Source organism: Petaurus breviceps, unplaced genomic scaffold, assembly GCF_028583685.1.
Source record: "Petaurus breviceps papuanus isolate PSGF00001 unplaced genomic scaffold, PetGlider_PUasm1.0 90451, whole genome shotgun sequence".
NCBI lineage: Eukaryota > Metazoa > Chordata > Mammalia > Diprotodontia > Petauridae > Petaurus > Petaurus breviceps.
The window spans coordinates 142-16,823 of NW_027187258.1; the positions used below are offsets into that span (position 1 = coordinate 142).

At 53.0% G+C, this 16,682-nt stretch overlaps 2 protein-coding genes across 3 annotated transcripts in view; one reads left to right on the forward strand and one right to left on the reverse strand.

The window, feature by feature from the left end:
• The first annotated feature begins 231 nt into the window (after window positions 1–231).
• LOC138177804 (6-phosphofructo-2-kinase/fructose-2,6-bisphosphatase 1) lies at window positions 232–5,778 on the forward strand. 2 transcript variants are annotated; one of them, XM_069109004.1, is made up of 5 exons: window positions 285–448; window positions 1,038–1,167; window positions 2,382–2,444; window positions 3,469–3,533; window positions 5,371–5,778. In XM_069109004.1, exons 1-5 carry the CDS (start codon window positions 359–361, stop codon window positions 5,428–5,430), a joined length of 408 nt encoding a protein of 135 aa, XP_068965105.1. In that variant the 5' UTR covers window positions 285–358; the 3' UTR covers window positions 5,431–5,778. The 2 variants fall into 2 exon arrangements, with proteins under 2 accessions (XP_068965106.1, XP_068965105.1); XM_069109005.1 differs by lacking the exon at window positions 2,382–2,444 and having other exon boundaries at window positions 232–448.
• Window positions 5,779–7,058: 1,280 nt separating this feature from the next.
• Window positions 7,059–16,682, reverse strand: part of LOC138141648 (trophinin-like) — a 43,826-nt gene continuing 34,202 nt past the window's right edge. The window contains exons 2-13 of the mRNA XM_069062376.1: window positions 13,832–14,130; window positions 13,098–13,628; window positions 12,495–12,585; window positions 11,949–12,092; window positions 11,728–11,791; window positions 11,219–11,298; window positions 10,614–10,708; window positions 10,053–10,132; window positions 9,896–9,938; window positions 8,280–8,342; window positions 7,543–7,657; window positions 7,059–7,442 (exon numbers count right to left, since the gene is read on the reverse strand). Of these exons, the coding sequence (XP_068918477.1) occupies window positions 7,185–7,442; window positions 7,543–7,657; window positions 8,280–8,342; window positions 9,896–9,938; window positions 10,053–10,132; window positions 10,614–10,708; window positions 11,219–11,298; window positions 11,728–11,791; window positions 11,949–12,092; window positions 12,495–12,585; window positions 13,098–13,628; window positions 13,832–14,130 (1,863 nt within the window). The 3' untranslated portion in view covers window positions 7,059–7,184. The remainder of the gene's footprint in view (window positions 7,443–7,542; window positions 7,658–8,279; window positions 8,343–9,895; window positions 9,939–10,052; window positions 10,133–10,613; window positions 10,709–11,218; window positions 11,299–11,727; window positions 11,792–11,948; window positions 12,093–12,494; window positions 12,586–13,097; window positions 13,629–13,831; window positions 14,131–16,682) is intronic.

Below are 16,682 nucleotides of genomic sequence, written 5' to 3' on the forward strand. Positions count from 1 at the left end.
CACACACACACACACACACACACACACACACCACACACACACCACACACACACACCACACACACACACAGTTATAGCTGTACACAGATACAGATCCTCTCACAAATACTATCAGACACACCCACTGACACCCACCCCACAGACTCACACCTGTGCCAGAGGCACACGCATGCACGCACGCACACACACACATGCACACACACACACTCCAGAAGCATACATGCATATTCCCCCAATGTGCACTGAAGCCAGACACAGAGTGAAAGCAGATCCGAGCATGTGCGCCTGCGTGTGCCCACATCCCAGATCACTTTCCTGCCCCCTTTATTGATGCTGCATTTCAGGGTGTCTGTGAAGAGATGACTTACGAGGAAATCCAAGAACACTACCCAGAGGAATTTGCACTTCGAGACCAAGACAAATATCGCTACCGCTACCCCAAGGGAGAGGTGAGGGAGGCCCCCGCCCCCCCGCCCCTCCCCCCGGATGCCTTCCACTCACTCCCTACTGGCGAGACTCCATCCACAGTATGCCCCTATCTGGGCTGCAGTGGCCCAGGAGGGAGCACCCACGATCAGCACCTTGGTGCAAAATGACCTGGCTCATGGGGGGGAGAAACAAGTTACATCTCACTCCCTTACTCCCTCATCGCTAAGCCATTTTGATTCTGACTTCCTGGGAAGCTGAGATGCACTCTTGGCCAATGGAGTGAGGGACATGCCGATGGCCTTTAGAGCTTTCCTACCCCTGACCTCATGCCCTGCAGACAAGGGGCATCAGGCTCATTGTACTGCAAAAGAATCTGAGTACCAGGGGTGCCAGCAATAGGTTTGGGGGGTGGGTGGGAAGGGCTTTCCCAGAGCTAGCTACAGAGCTCAAGGACAAAGCTATGTGCAAGAAGTCTATCTCCCCCACCCCCACATGCCCCCCAGAGACACCCCCAAGGATGCCTCCAGGGACACTCCCAGGATGCCCTGGCGCACCTGTGGTCTGTGCTCCCCTCCCTTGCTCACACCAGGGTCTGTCTCTCCTTTCTAGTCCTATGAGGATTTGGTACAGCGTCTGGAGCCCGTGATCATGGAACTGGAGCGTCAGGAGAATGTGCTGGTGATCTGCCACCAGGCTGTGATGCGTTGTCTCCTGGCCTACTTTCTGGATAAGAGTGCAGGTAACTCCAAACATCTTGCCAGATCCCAGGCAAAGACTGGCCCACCCCGGTGGGGGTGAGCATGTAGGGGAAGGAAGGGGGCACTCACCAGGTGTTGGTAAAGTCCTTAGTGAACACCCTTAAATCCAAAGCAGATACAGCCAGTGGGAGAAGGCCTTGATCGCTCTGTGTGGTCCTACGTGATTTGCTTAGGACAAGATATATCAATATTTAATTAAAAGGAAAAAAAGATGAACAGACCTCTTTAGTAAGAGATAGACTAGCATTATTACTAAATGCCATTTGCAAAAAAGATGCTACCTACCAGGAAAGCTTCAGACACGGAGCGGGTGCCTAGTGCTACATAGGGTAGATTAACAGAAGCATTATTGCCCCCAAAAGTGCCGTGACTTGGAGGTGCCAGGGGAGCACTTCCTCTGGAAGGGCAGTGTCCATCAGGGCATCTGGTGGGGAGGCTCAGCCTAACTCGGGTTGCATCCCAGAGCAGGGGGGTACAACGTACACAACTCAGAAACTCCTCAGCTAGGGAGTGACCCTGGATACATCCCTAACCCCTTAGCTTCTGCTTCCCTCCACAATAACCACCTTACAGGCTTGCAAATAGTTGAGAAATGGGAGGTATTCTTCGGGTTTCAGTCTTCTGATCAAGTGGTTGAGTGACTCTGGCTATGTCACTGCAGTTCTCAGGGCCCCAGCCACTCTGTAAGACTATATTGCAAAGCAAGCAGATGTCAGTCTGCATCAGCACAAGGAGTCTCCTCACTAGGGAGCTCCCTCGGCCAGGCCCATGGATCCCGTGTCTATGGACCCGCTCCTCTTCCCAATCCTCCAGGGCCAATCAGGTCCCCCTCCAGTTTTGATACCATATGAGCTGGCCATGCCATGCCATGCTGTAGGCTCCCTTAAGGACATGGTCACTTGTGGTCACACTTTGCAGATCTTTGTTCTGTGGGTTGCCATGGCCAAAGAGGTTATCACCTGGGAGCCAGTCTACTGGCCATGCCTTCCATTGGTAGAGACCTTCAGGAACACGGGTGGGGTTGTCACCTGCACCATCCTCCCCGTCCCAGAATGATATACTGGCTTGTGCTTTGGGCAGTGGGTACAGATAGATATGGAGAGGGGCTGGGGGAATGAACGGGCGGAAATCCCCACAGTGGACAGATGGACAGGTGGTCTTTCCTCTGGCCGATCCTTTCTTCCTTCCCTTCCAGAGGAGCTGCCTTATCTCAAATGTCCCCTGCACACGGTCCTCAAACTCACCCCAGTGGCTTACGGTGAGTGCCACAATGTACCCAACACCAGACAGCACAGATCACACTCGGATGGGATTCATGGAGTCATCCAATGCTCCTCCTCTTCCCCTTCCAGCCAAATGCATACCCATTTTCCAGACAGAAAGACTAGGGCCAAGAGATCTGCCATCTAGCAAGTCAGGAGCAGAGTACGATGCTCACAGCAAAGCCTTCACACTCCTAGTGTGAAGATACACAAGTACTTCAGTTCACATCCTCCTTCTTGGCCCTTTCCCAGCTCAACTTTTTTTTTTCTTTTGCTTTTTGGAGGGGGGAAGGCATGGCTATTGGGGTTAAGTGACTTGCCCAAGGTCACATGGCTAGTTTTGTGTTAAGTGTCTGAGGCTGGATTTGAACTCAGGTCCTCCTGACTCCAGGGCCGGTGCTCTACTCACTGAGCCAGCTAGCCCCCCCACCCCAACTTCTTAAAAGGAGCCAGACACCTGCTGCCTCCACTGCTCTTTCTCTTCCTAATCCTTGACAGTCTGGCTTCCAACCTCAACCTTGCACCAGAACCAAAGGTTCTGTGCTCATCTTGTGATAGGGAAACTCAAGGACCTGCTCTCACTCCTCATCCTTGACCTCTCTGCTGCCTCGGGTACATGGCTCATGTCTCCCCCTGGGTCCTGCCTGCTGTTTCTCAGGCCCCTCTGCTGCCCCATCAGCCCCTCGGACCTGAGCTCCCTCCTTTTCTCTAGTTTCCTCCTCCCTACTTTCTTCCCATTTCTATCCCTCCTCTCTTCTTTCTCTTCCTCTTCCTTTCCCCCCTCTTCTTTCTCTCTCCCCCTCCCCTCTTTCTCCTTCCCCCTCCCTTTTCTTTTTCTGTCCCTTTCCTCTCTCTTCCTTTCTCCCTTCCCCTCCTCTGTCTCCTCCTCCCTTCTTTCTCCCCCTTCCTTTCTGTCTGTCTCTGTCAATGCAGGGTTGAGCTTGGCGACCATTCAAGACCCTTTCCATTTGTTAGTGTGGCGGAACTGACAGGATGTTCTCCCCCTTACCCCATTCTCAGGTTGCAAAGTCGAGTCCATTTACCTGAATGTGGAGGCAGTGAACACCCACCGGGAGAAGCCTGAGGTAGGTGGGCAGGCAGAATGTGGCCCCAGAGCTGCTGCCTCAGTGGGGCTAGGCAGGCCCTGACCCCTGTTAGCATGGGAAGGCAGTGCCCTGAGGCAAGACTAGATCAGCCAACAGAAGGGGTTTTGGCAGATCCTTCACTGTGGGCATAGCCTGACTGCCAGTCAGCCACCCTGTTACGCTTCAGGGTCAGGCCAGACGAGGGGGTATGGATGAGAGGGCTGCCCATCACCAGGCAACTCAGACAGGCAACTGTGGGGCCATGACTTGGACTTCCTAATTCAAGGCAGGATCTTGTAGCTAAGGGACATGTTGCTTCCACTGTGTTCTCATTAGGGGTGGGAGATGGCTGGGGGTAATACTACAGTTCTTCCTATCCTCCTACTGGATCCTAAGTTTCTTTGTCTGGAAAGCGGGCAGCTAGCTGGGCAGAGTGATCTCAAAAGGGAGATCTCACAGCCAAGACACCACCTGTGTCTGTCATGTTTCTAGGGGAGAGGCCAGGGGGAGTCAAGAGACCAGAAGGTACCCTCCTCTCTCTGTTGGGCCTCAGTTTCCTCATCTGTGTTAATTGGAGCCAGTCACTAAGTTCCTTTTGGCTCCAAGAGTCTATGGCTGTTAAGTGGTGCTTGGTTGGAAGTGCCCCAAAACAGAACTGGCCCCGAACTGTTCTCATGTCCAGCCTCCCCCTCTTCTTGTGTCTCCCTTTCCATGAGCTGGAGTAATCCAGGAAGGGTTCACAAAGGGCTGGCCTAGGAGTTGGGCTGGAAACAGGGAATGTCACCTGTATTTTGGCCGTCCCTCTCCTGCCCCACCCCCCTCCATTTGCTCAGCTAGCCATGCTCCCACACACAGGAACTTCCATCCTGTTCCTCTGGCCAGCCCCCCACCAACCAAACAGCCCTACTTCGAAGACCTGAGTGAAGCCCTCCCTTCCCTGAACGCTCAGGTAAACCTCCCTTCTCCCTCGGCCCAGGGAGGCTCTTGGGGGGCTCCACTCCACTGATTTCTTCCTGCCTGACTGGCTACAACCTGCTGGCTGGCTTCAATAGTTCAACCAAGAATCTTCTGAGGACCGGTGATGGTCCTAGCAATGCAGGCGAGGAGCAGGGAAGAGGGGGTCAGGAGACAGTAGCCCTGGCACAGAGCTCCTGGCCAGGCCGGAGCCTCTCCTCCCCACTCAGCCTCAAGGCAGACGCATGGCAAGCATGCGCTAGGTGCCTGGCATTAGGCTAAGCACTTTACAATTTCATTGGAACCTCACACCCCTAGCAGGTAGGTGCTATTATTGTCCCCATTTTACAGATGAGGAAACTGAGACAGGCAGCAATGACATGACTTGCCCAGGGTCACACAGCTAGTAAGTGTCTGGGGCCAGCTTTGAACTCAGTTCTCCCTGACTCTAAGTCCAAGGCTCTAACCACTGTACCACCCAGCTGCCCCTAGTCAGCACTACTAATAAGCAGTGTTTTGTCCTGCCACTGCCATCCTCACTGTGTGGAAAACCCAGTGCTGGAGGAGTGGAAGGTGCCCCTGAGGAAGAGGGGAGCAAGCAGACCAGAGAGGGCTGAAAATGGCTCCGAAGGCCAGAGCATTCTGTCCAGAGCTCTGAAGCCTGAATGAGCTGGAGTCACAGAATGTCAGGACTAAAAAGGTCCCTGACTTGCTTGGGGGGGGGGGGGGCGGCGGACGGGAGGGATGGGACTGAGGCTAAGAAAGCAGAAGGGAAAGCCCTTGCCCAAGGGCCCACAGTAAGATAGCAAGAGTGAGGCCAGGCCCCAGGGCTCCTGGGTTTCCAGTCCGGAATCTGTCCCACATTGCCATCCTATTGTTACAGAATGTGGACGTCACGCGTGAACCTGAAGAAGCACTGGACACGGTGCCAGCTCACTATTGAGCATCCTGGGGCTGGCCACAGCGCCACCTTCTCTTCTCATACCTGCGTCCCCCATCCAGCTGTCCAACCCCACAGCTGAACAGAGACCAAAGCCAGGCAGATAGGCAAAGGGGGTGGGGGGCTGGGGAAAAAGGAGAGAAGCCAATGACACAAAAGGATAGGGAAGAAAGCTAGCCTGGATTTCCAGGGGCACAACTGAGGGCTGACCCCAAGGCCACCAGGCCTTGCACAGATGAAGTGTCTCAAGGCACCCCCAGTTTGCATGCTGAAACCAAAGCAGTTGATCCAGCCCTCTATGTACTTACCCTTCAGCACAATAAAATCATTAAGTTCTCTGTGTGAGATCATCGGAAATGGTCAGCCTGCTCAATCCAACCCACTGGCATTTTGGAGCACTTCCCATGGGTCACTTGCCAGCCAATCCCAACAGAAACTGGGGCCTCCATGAGGGGGAGGCCATCAGTGTGCTCTCATGACACTCTTGGGCCACCACAACTCCCTGGGGGACACCAGCACCATCACAGCCCTGCAGAGAGTTGGACTGGTTTATCCCCAATCAATCTCTGCCTTCTCTAAAACAGTTGAAGAGGTCGGATTAGACAACCCCTCAGGAAGCAGCTGGCTCTGAAGAGAAGAGTCCTGTGAATTCTCCTGCCTCAAAACCCAAACACACAACTTGATGCTGCATCTTGGGCTTGCAATGTGTGGCTAAATCTCTATGGAGAAGCAAATGGGCCTTAGGGCCAGCAAGACCTGGGCCTAGCCTCACCCCCATGCCTGTCTGTGGCCTTCCATTAGTGTCCTAGGCAACTCTCTGACGCCAAGTCGTAGGGCACAGTATCCCAGGGCCAGCCCCCATCTCTACCTGTGCCTGACTGGAGTGGGAAGTGTCTGCTGGCTCCCTCCTGCCTCCCGGTTGAGGCTGCTCAAGCTAACCAACTCCCAAGGCCCCAGGACAGAAGAGGTAGCCTCTCATTTGAGAAAGGTCATGATGTTATGGGGCAACTAGAGGGCACGGCAGACAGAGCGCTGGGCCTGGAGTCAGAAAGACTCACCTTCTCAAATTCAAATCTGGTCTTAGACCCACTCTAGCCATGTGACCCTGGCCAAGTCACTTCACCCTTTGCCTCAACTTTCTCATCTGTAAAAGGAGCTGGGGAAGGAAATGGCCAAACCACTCTAGCCTCTTTACCAAGAAAACCCCAAAAGAGGGTCATGGAGAGTCAGACACAAATGAAATGGCTCCACACTAATGTGACACTGAGGCCAGCTGAGTCTTCCAGCACAACCAGAGTCTGGAAGCTATTTCAGCAAAATCTTAGGGAGCCCAAGAATGTCATTTATTTGGTTGGGAAGAGGAAAAGCATTGATTAAGCTCCTACTCCACACCAGGCACCCCCAAGGAACTGCAAGGCATTGGGGCTGAGTTTGCCCCTATCCATACAGGCGGGACCAAGGGGAGTGGGAGGTAGACTGTCGTATCTGTGGCTCCAAGACCAAGCAAGCACTCCCTTCCACCTGCCACCCCTCCAAGGAGCCCAGCTCCTCAAGGCCAGGGAATGTCTGGGGGATGTCATCCTCAAAGCCCACAGGGGCAGGCCCAGAGGTGCACAAAGAAACCACAGAGATCAACTTGCAATTTTATTGGACCTGGACTACAGAAGGGATAGGTCCTAACTCAACTACTGTGCACATAGCTCGTGGAAAACGATGCTTCTTGTGCTTTGGAAAAGCCACCTCCACGGGGCACTCTCCTACTCCAGGAAACTGGCAGAGGCAGAGGCACAGGCTTCGGCTTCATCCTCATCCTCATCCTCATCCTCATCCTCATCCTCATCTTCGGGCTCTGCCTCGGCCTCAGCCAAAGCCAAGGCTGAGGCAGCGATAGCGGTGGAGGAGGAGGCAGCAGCAGAAGCCGAGGAGGAGGCAGAGGCCGAGGCTGCAGTAGCAGCCTCCTCCCTAAGGGCTTCATTGTATTGGACCGCCCAGCTCTGAGGGTCCCTCCTTTGGATCTATGAGAGATAGAGATAGTCAGCTGTTAGAAGCCAAGGGGCTCTGCAGAGAAAGGACCCCTGATCTGCCCCACCTCACCCCGCTCATGCTGCTCCCTACCTTAGCCACAAAGCGAAGGACCTGCATCTTGCTGGTCTCTAGGAAAGCTCTGGGTCCCCAGAGGAACTCGTATTCCTCAGGGTCAGTGTAAGGAATCCGGTTGTACTCCAAATACCTTGGGGACGAGGGAAAACAAAGCCCTCATCTCCAAGCTTGGTCTTTTCCCTCCACCCAGATTCCCAGGGACAGAGGCACAACCAAGGTCAAGCCCAGGCCCAATGCTTCCCATGATCTTATGCTCTTGTGAGCTACGAAGCTGTGAGGACTGGATGTGTATGGTCAACTGAGAGACAGTGGGGCAAGCACTTCTGCCCCCCTGTGATTGAAGGACCTCATGGGGTTTACTGTGCGGTGTGTGGTAAACAGCCTGGCCACGCTCTCTGCCGACTGCTCTGATCACACCGTTCTTGCCAGCCAAGGGCCGAGGGGGATCTCTATGCCAGTACGAGGCTGCTTGTGACAGAGAAAGCGCAACAGATGACCATGGAAACCAAAGGGCTGACAATGATTCATGCCCCAAGACTGCCAAAGCACTTTACCTACAATTACTATGTAAAGGAGCTAGAGTAAGCATTGTTATCAACATTTGATGGCTGAGAGAGGGAGAGACCTGCACAAGGAAACCTAGCACAATGAACTGGTAGGAAAAGAGGATCCAACCCAAATCAACCTCCCTATGCCCAAAGTGAAGCAGTGCTAGGGCTCTGGGGACGCCTGCTCAGGCCGTACCAACTCACCTCTGGCAGACAAATTCATCAGTGACCAGCTTCTTCACATCCCCGAAGAGGGGATGCTTTTTGCTGAAGACAGAAGGAAAAACCATTTAACTTATGCAAAGGAATCACCTAGGCAACAAAGTCAGAGACAGAGACAGTTCTCAAGGAAATAAGCCCTTGAGAGAACTAGGCCACATTTACCCTGAGAAAGCGAAGCCTCAGGCGGAGGCTCTCTAAAGGGCCATTGTTGTTATTCAATTGTTTTAATGGTGTCCAACTCCTCAGGAACACATTCAGGGTTTTTTTGGCAGGGATACTGGAGGGGTTTGCGTTTCCTTCTCCAGTTCATTTGACAGATGAGGAAACTGAAGCAAACAGGCTAAGTGATTTGTCCAGGGTCGCCCAGATACTGTCTGAGGCAGGATTTGAACTCTCAGGTCTCCCTGACTCCCAGCGCAGTGCTCTAGCCCCTGCAGTGCTCTCTAGCTGCCATAAAGGGCTGTTACAGGAAAGAAAAATTCAGGTTTGTTCTGCTAGGATGCCCAGAGCAGGGTCAGGAGCAGTAAGTGAGAAGTATAGGGAGACAGATAGCAAATTATCATGAGAAAAGCCCTGCCAGGAATAACCGATGTCCCACAATCAAATGGACTCATTCAGGGGACAGGAGGTCTCTGAGCAGAGATGGCTTCAGAACACATTCCTCAACCTGGGAGCGAGGATGGCCTGAACAACCTCGAAAAGCCTTTGTAATAGTTACAATTTATGCTATTCAGTTGTGAAGACAGAGGATGTGGAGCTGGAAGGCCCCTTAGCCCAAGTGATGCCCAACCCTGGCGGGAAGAGCCTCTTTGACTTCTCATTGCTTCTCCATCTTGGAACAAGCCAAGATTCCACTGAGGGCAACTAGTCTGACCAGCTCCTAAAGGATCTCTTAGCAGACTGGTTCTTAAAGCCTCTTCCAGTTTTGGACATAGGAGGCCAGAAGATGAGGTCAGAGACTGAGGGAAAATCTGGTATAGACCAAAGTGTCTATTGGCAGATAACAAAACCCAGGGAACTGCTGAAGAAACCAGGATGTGGGGAGGAAATGTACATTATTCTCTAAGAAAATGAAGATGGATGTTTTTTTTAATGCAGAGCCTTCTCTGAAGCTCACTTTCTTCATCTATAAAACATGGGTGAGTTCCAATGGGCCTTCTGGTCCTAGAATTCAATGAAGAAGCCAGAGCTGGATTTCATTCTTATCCTTGGCCTGGCCTTCTCAGCACAGCTACAAGGATCCAAAGGGCTGGGGGAGAATACCCAGTCTCATGGGTTTCCATATCAACTCCTAGCACCATCAGAAACAGTGAGTCTAGGGGTGGCTAGGTGGTGCAGTGAATAAAACACTGGCCTTAGAGTCAGGAGGACCTGAGTTCAAATCTGGCCTCAGACACTTAACACTTACTAGCTATGTGACCTTGCACAAGTCACTTAACCCCAACTGCCCCTCCAAAAAGAAAAAAAGAAAAAAAATAGTCATTCTGCCTGTCAGTCTGGTGGGGGGAGGTGGGAGTGCAAGACACTGACAAATCCCATCCATGGGTGGACAATGAGAGAGAAAAGAGAAGGCAAAGTATTCAATCACTACACCGTACTCTGGGTTAAGTCGCATCCTCCTGAGCATGTCCCAAACCACAGCTGTTGAAGAAAGAGAGAGAGAGAATAAGGAGAAAGGGAGTGAATGGGTATAGGTTGGTTCCTTTAGACTCCCAGCCTACCTCCCTCCCATAGGGGAGGATTGGGGAAACTTACTCTCCTTGGCAGAATTCCCCTTCATGAAAATCAGGCTCAGGATCACCATCAGAAGTCCCATCTTTGCTGTATCATGTTTTCTGGAAGACAAATGGAAAAGGCTATCACCTTAATCAGATGCTGATTTTCAAGGGAAGCCCCAAGGCCCAGCAAACCAAATACCGTCCCCATCCCCCCCACTCTCCTGTCTCTCCAAGATCTCTTGTGTCTCCTAAGCACCAGCTACGCCAATTCACTGGGGAGCCTCAGTCACTTGTGGGCCTCCGTTTCCTCCTCTGTGTCCCTTCCAGCTCTAAAATGCCTTTTGTAGATTTGGTTTGAGTTCTCTTCCTCATCCTCAACTGACCCAGAGTATCTTCCCTTCTTGGGACTCACTCCTGAGGACCCCTCTCAGGTACAAAGGCTAGGCCAGGGACCTCACACCAAGTCCTCTCATCTGTTCCCTGCTCAGGACAGTTTTCCCCCAGTTTGCTGTCAGGAACTTGAAGAAAGGGGAGGTTCCAGGACTTTAGGAGTGGGTATGTGAGGAAGGGGGAAAGGGCTCAGACTCTCCCTTCTTACGGTCTCATGCAGTCATCTTCCAGGGGCTCCAATTTGTTAAGGAGCACATAAGCAGGAGCCCTGTCATCGATCTCCTTCAACTCTATTCCAAACACCTGTCAAGGGAGAGAAGAGGGGTTGAATAAGGGGAAGATGGGGAATATTCTAAGTGATTGGAAACTGAGGATCATGGGAAAATGCCATCAACCAGAATTCAACCAAACCCCAATATCAGAGGAGACAAGATGAGGTATATTTAAGGGTAAGAGGTCAAAGGATGTCCAACTCTCAGGACTAGAGGAACTAACACGAAGGGAGAATAGAGCTGGGCTTTGAAGGCTGGTGAGAGGCCGGGATGGAGTTGGGAAGTAGAAAAGATTCCAGGCAAAACACAAGTGGGTGAAATTCAGGGTCAGGGTGACAGCAGGAGAGAGGACACAGCCCTAGACTTAACATCCAGATGCCCTGAGGAATTTGGGCATTGGCTTGAAATGCTAATGGACGAAGGGCTTGAGTATCCCATGAGGATGAGTCTAGGGCTCTAGTTTGCACCCACAAAATGAGGGAGGGTGATCATGATAGATATTCTCCAGCGAATATTGGATGATTTGGGAGGATCCACTGACCTGCTCCAACATCTGACCAGCTCGGCTGATGATCTCTGTGGTCATTTCCTTGTACTCTTTAATTACAGTATTCACAATGTCTACAGTGAACAAGGAACAGATACAGCTCCAACTTCCTCCCCACCAAAACCAAGACCTGCCTAAAGGCCCCTCCTGTAGGCTCTCACTTGTGGCCTTTCCCCAGCACTGGACACAGATCAGTTACTTGTTGCCGTCTGGGTTTTCATCAAACTGTTCTTTCCTAGTCGTCCTACAGCCTGTCTGCCTCTTCAACCTCCTTTACTGGGTCTTCATGCAAGGTGCCCCTTAGATCAAAGGCTATGTCCAGCTTCTGAGACTTACTCAGATAAGCTAATGAGAAAAATGTAAGCCCCTAGACACAAATATAGGTCTGAAGTCTGACAAGCTAAGGGTCATTTCCTCTCAGGGACAGGAAGGAAGCCCACCCAAGGCACAGCTGGTAAAGGCAGGCTCCTGGGGCTTGAGTTGAGAGGGAACAGATCACTCACCAGTTCGTTTGATGGGCACTTTTGTCTGATCCTTCACTAGCAGGTACTGGACTACCTCACAGACCTGGGGAGAGGATATCAGGTTACATCTCAGGAGAGACAGAAGGCGGTGACTATCAGAAGGTGAAGGGAACAGAGATGACAAAGCACAAAAAGCAATGACAGTGTTAAAGATGGCAGGATGACAGATAAGTTGAAATGGAAGAAAAGGGAAAGCTGACCTTCTTTTCAATCCTGGACTGAGTCCTCTGCTGTAGGCTCCCCAGACCTGCCTCAGCACCCTCCTCCTCTTCATCCTCTTCCTCCTCAGGGCAGGTTGGCCTGCTGGTCTCATCTCTTTCTTCATCACTGTTAGACTTCTCTACCTGCAGTAGCAAGAAGAGAGAGAAGAAATAAGCTTCCGTACTGCAGGAGGTACCTGACTTTGGCTTCCTCTAAGAGGCCCGCATCTCTAAATCCAGGAAGTTGTCCTTGCCTAAGGGGCATCAGGAGCCACTGAGTCTCACTTCCCAGCTGGAGGTGTTGGTGAAAGGAAAGACTAATGATTGAAGGAAGGACCCAAAATTATTCAAAATGCAATCCCTGGGGGGAAGGGGGAACCTCCAAGAATAGGTTCTAAGGTACAAAGAAGGAATCCTCTGACAGAAGATGCTCTGGGAAAAAAAAAACCTTAGAGTAACAAGGAAGAGGGCTCTCCTCCCTTCCTGAGGGTTATGCAGGGACCTTGAGTGCCAAGACAAAAGGGTAGGGGGTAGGAGGAGACCCACCTCTAGAGGAGCCTGCAGTGTCTTTCTGTGAGGGCCTCTCTTCTTTCTTGGTGATTGGTTTCCCACAGCTGCATCATGATCCTGAAAAGCACTATGGAACCCAGCCTGGTCATCTTGTTAGAAAGATGCTTCACACACACTGTCCCCCTCCTTTTTAAGACTTACTCAGTAGCCACACTGGACCACTAGGTGTCTCACTAAGCCCGTTCCCCAAGCACTCCCACTACCTTCCCCCCATTGGGTAAATGAGCCGCACCAGCCGCTCGCCCCCAGCACTCCCCCCACCCCCCACCCCGGTCTCTTTGACGCCCCCACATTAGACTTAGGCTGTTCCTTGGGCCCCGGCGCCGGCGGAGGGGGCAGCCGTCCTCCCCCTCCCTCTTCCAGAAACCACGGGGGGGGGAGGGGGGGGGGCCAACACCGCCGGCTTCCGAGGGCTTACCTCCCCCGACTGGGCCGCCGGCAGCCAAACCTTCCCGGGCTAAGCCCCGCCCCTTCAGCCCGTAAGCCGCCCCTCCCGGCCTTCTCACCCTGAGCGCCCCGCCTCTCCCTCTTCCAGAGGCTGCCCCCCCCCCCCCCCCGCAGAGCCCCCTCCATCCTTACGTGGCTCCAGACGCCCCAAAGGCCAAGGTAGAAGGGCCGTCATCCGGGCCGCCGCCCTCGCCCTCGCTGTCTCCCTCGCCCACGCCGCCGGCCGCTCCGGCCGCCTCAGCCGCCGCCGCCGCCTCAGCCGCCGCCGCCGCTGCTGCCCGGGCCGCCTGGGCCGCGCGCGCCCGGGAGCGCAGCGAGTAGCGCAGCGGGCCGCTCGTGGGGGGCGGGGAGGGGCTCACGGCCCGCCAACGGCCGCCGGCCCCGCCCGCCCCCGCCTCCTCGGCCGCGTCTCGCGGCTCCCCCCGGCTCTGGCCCCGCCCGCGCGGGCGGCCCCGGCCCCGCCCGCCCATGGGCTGCCGGGGGCGGGCCCCGAGCGCCAAGTTGGGATTCCCGCTCATGGCTCGCGCCGGCTGGGGGAACAGGGGCTGGGGCGGGCCGGCGGGCCTGCGCTCCCTGCGCCGCTGACTGCCCTCGCTCACCTGGCGGCCCTGGCTCTGCCCGCTCTCCCTCTGCTGCTGACCTCCCCACACGTCTGGGCAGGGACTGCGGAGGAGAAGGGAGACACGGCGCGTGCGCCACTTCGCCCACCGGAAGCCCCCAGCCAGGCTTGGGGGGAGGGGAAGGGGGCGCCTGCGCGACGCAGGCCTCACGTGTCGGCAGCCCCCCAAACACGTGAGGTGGGGGCCGTGCGCGCCCGGAGCCCCCTCGGTACCCCCCTCACCCCCCATGCCGAGAGCCGTAAGTACCTGGAGCCCTCGTCCCAGGAGGGGCCCTCCTCTTGAGCAGCGCCTGCACCCAGCCTGGAGCCGGAGGCCGCGAAGTGCGGTGGCGCTCCTTCGGGGCCCCAGCGGGGCCAGCGGGAGCGGCCCCGCTGCTGCCGGCCACCAGAATTGTCTTGCAGATCAGTGAGAGTGCCCAGTCTGTGCCAGGCATCCATCATAGCCTCCATCTCCTCTCTTTGGCTCTGAGGACCACCGCCGCCTCGGGCCGACCCTCGCTGGGGCTGCTTGGTTGCCATCTGCTCCCTTCCGAGGCCCCTGCTCGACTGAGGGTGCGCGCACGCATGTGCGCGTGATGACGGTTAGTACCGTGTTTCCCCAATAATAAGCCCTCCCCCGAAAATAAGGCCTATTGAGATTGCTACTGTAGTGAAGGTGATCCTCTGCGCTACACGCTACATTACGGTACCCTCTGTATGCACCGCCCCCCCTCCCCCCCGCCCCGTGAAACGCAGGCCGCGCTCCGAGCTGTATCCAATCAGAGCTGCAGCAGTGAGTGCGGTCATCCTGTTCTTCCCCAGTGATTTGCTTATTGAATAAAGGTACATTTTTTTGTTCACGTTTACCTGTTTATTAAAATGGCTGTCAATGTTCATTAAAATAAGCCCTCCCCTGAAAATAAGCCCACTGGTGTTTTTCTGTCCAAAAAATTAATAAGACAGTGTCTTATTATCGGGGAAACACGGGTATTAGACTGGCAATGTCCAATGAGGGCGGCCTACCTCAGGGCTTGAGGTCATGGTAGGGTCAGATCCCCCACAGGGCCCCCCCCCATCCTAAAATTGTAACCAAGCACTTAGCTGGGCCCCTCCCCCCAGCATGGGCCCTCCTCAGTGCCCTCCGATGCTGTTCCTAGCATGCATCCTGCCTGACATCCCTGCCAAAAGGTCATCCCAGGATGCTCCTGGAAGTGGGGAAGCCCATGCACTCCTTACAGTTAGTTCAGATCAGTCCAATTCACTGAATTCAGTCCAATGGTTTTCTTTTGGTTCGGCTCAGTTTGGTTCAGTTCAGTTCTCTCTCAGTCCATGTCAAGCCTCTGGCACACAGTTCAGATAGTCATTTAGATCAGTAGAGTCCTCTCACTTAGGGGGTGCAATAAAGTGCTGGGTGTGGAGCCCCTTAGGACTTCAGTCATTTCATCTAGTTTCAATTCAAGTAGGTCCATACAACAGTCAAATTCCTATTCCCAAAGCCCAGGGTCAAACAGCTAGTATCTGAGTGCAAATTTGAACTCAGCTCTTCCTGACTCCAGGCCTGGCACTCTAGCCCCACGTAGCTGCAGGTGTCTAAGGATAGCTGCCTTTGAAATCTACCTCTAACACTTCCTATAACATGTGACCATGGGAAGTTCACAAACTATATATAGTCCATATATACATATATATATATACGTGTAGTCCATATATACGTGTGTGTAGCAGTGGAAATCAAACAGACTGCAGATTCCCTTGTCTTGATTATAGCTATCTGCTATTACTATTAGTATGAACTTGTTAATTACTTCAGCATTACCCATGGTTGCAGCAGCTTTTTTCCTGGCAGGGAGCAGGAAGTTGAAAGGCCTAGGACTTCCTGTCAAAGTTGGTGCTTTTTTTCAAAATATAGTGCCATAGCAGGAGACTTAAACACAGGCACGTGACTTATAGAAAACAGGGTAAAACGAGAAACATGCCAAATGAAGGCAGCCAAGGTTATGGGCAGATTGGCCCCTAGGGGAAGGTGGCTCTTGCCCACAAAACCTCCAAGGACCTCATCGACCTCAGGCTGCAGCTGGCAATCAGCCAGGAAGCAAGTCCTGTTCTTAGGGGAGCCACTGGCCATGGCATAGGATGGTCCTCTGTCACTTGGTGATTTTCATATAGAATTACTCTTCTCTGCAGAAAGCTATTGTGTGACTGTTCCTTGGCCAAAAGTGAAGCTGAGAATGCAGATCTTAACAGGAATTTAGGTCTTCAGACCTCTCTAGGAATGGCTGGGCTTCACCACTTGGGAATATTAATGCTGTATCTTTTCTTTTCAATTTCATCCAGCAAATATACCATAATCTACAATGTGTGTCATCCTTTTGGGTCAGCAGAAGTTGGAAGGGAGACAGAAATCCCATGGGGTAGGAGAACTAGCTATATCAGTGAATTATGATTCATGCCCTAGATAAACAAACAACTCAGTGAAGCACTAAAAAGGTTAGGAGCCAGGAAACCCTACTAAGCAATGTCTGTTTGTCTGTGTGCATGCAAAATGACAGCAGCACATAGCTCAGACATAAATTGTATTAGGAGGACTTGCAGACCCACATCTTAGGAAGCTCATGGGCATTGTCCAACCTCGTTCCAGTCGGGTTTACTTTCTAATAAGGACAAAGAGCAGAAGCTTTTGTGGAAAGGAGAAAATCTGGTTGTATGGAAACAGCAGTAAAATTCTATTTAATTCCGTTTAATCAATTCCAAGTTCAAATCATTTGAGTCCAGCTGAACAAGAAAGAACTAACAAATGTTATATACTCAATCTGTGACTCTGAAATCTCATAACAAAGGGTCTGTTATAAGAGAGGTCCCATAAAAAATGCCCAACCCATGACTGCACATTCTGTTCCCCCCAATAACAGTACCTCATACCCCAAGGGTACACAGGTAACAAAGAGTCCTTGCCACATTCCCCAGCCACACAAACTCCCAGAATACTGGGTCTACAAGATAAAGCCAGAAGCACTTGAACCCCAGACTTGGGCTTGGGCTCAGGCAATCCTGCAGGGGAAGTCCCAGTGAATAAGCATGACTGGCCTGAGAACAAGGAGATCCCCGGAATAAAAAGGTTG

Coding starts and splice junctions, on each gene's coding strand:
- LOC138177804 (XM_069109004.1), top strand. CDS start 359: ATGACTTACGAGGAAATCCAAGAACACTACCCAGAGGAATTTGCACTT. Junction 1,168..2,381: donor CTTTCTGGATAAGAGTGCAG/GTAACTCCAAAC, acceptor CTTCCCTTCCAG/AGGAGCTGCCTTATCTCAAA. Junction 2,445..3,468: donor ACTCACCCCAGTGGCTTACG/GTGAGTGCCACA, acceptor CCCCATTCTCAG/GTTGCAAAGTCGAGTCCATT.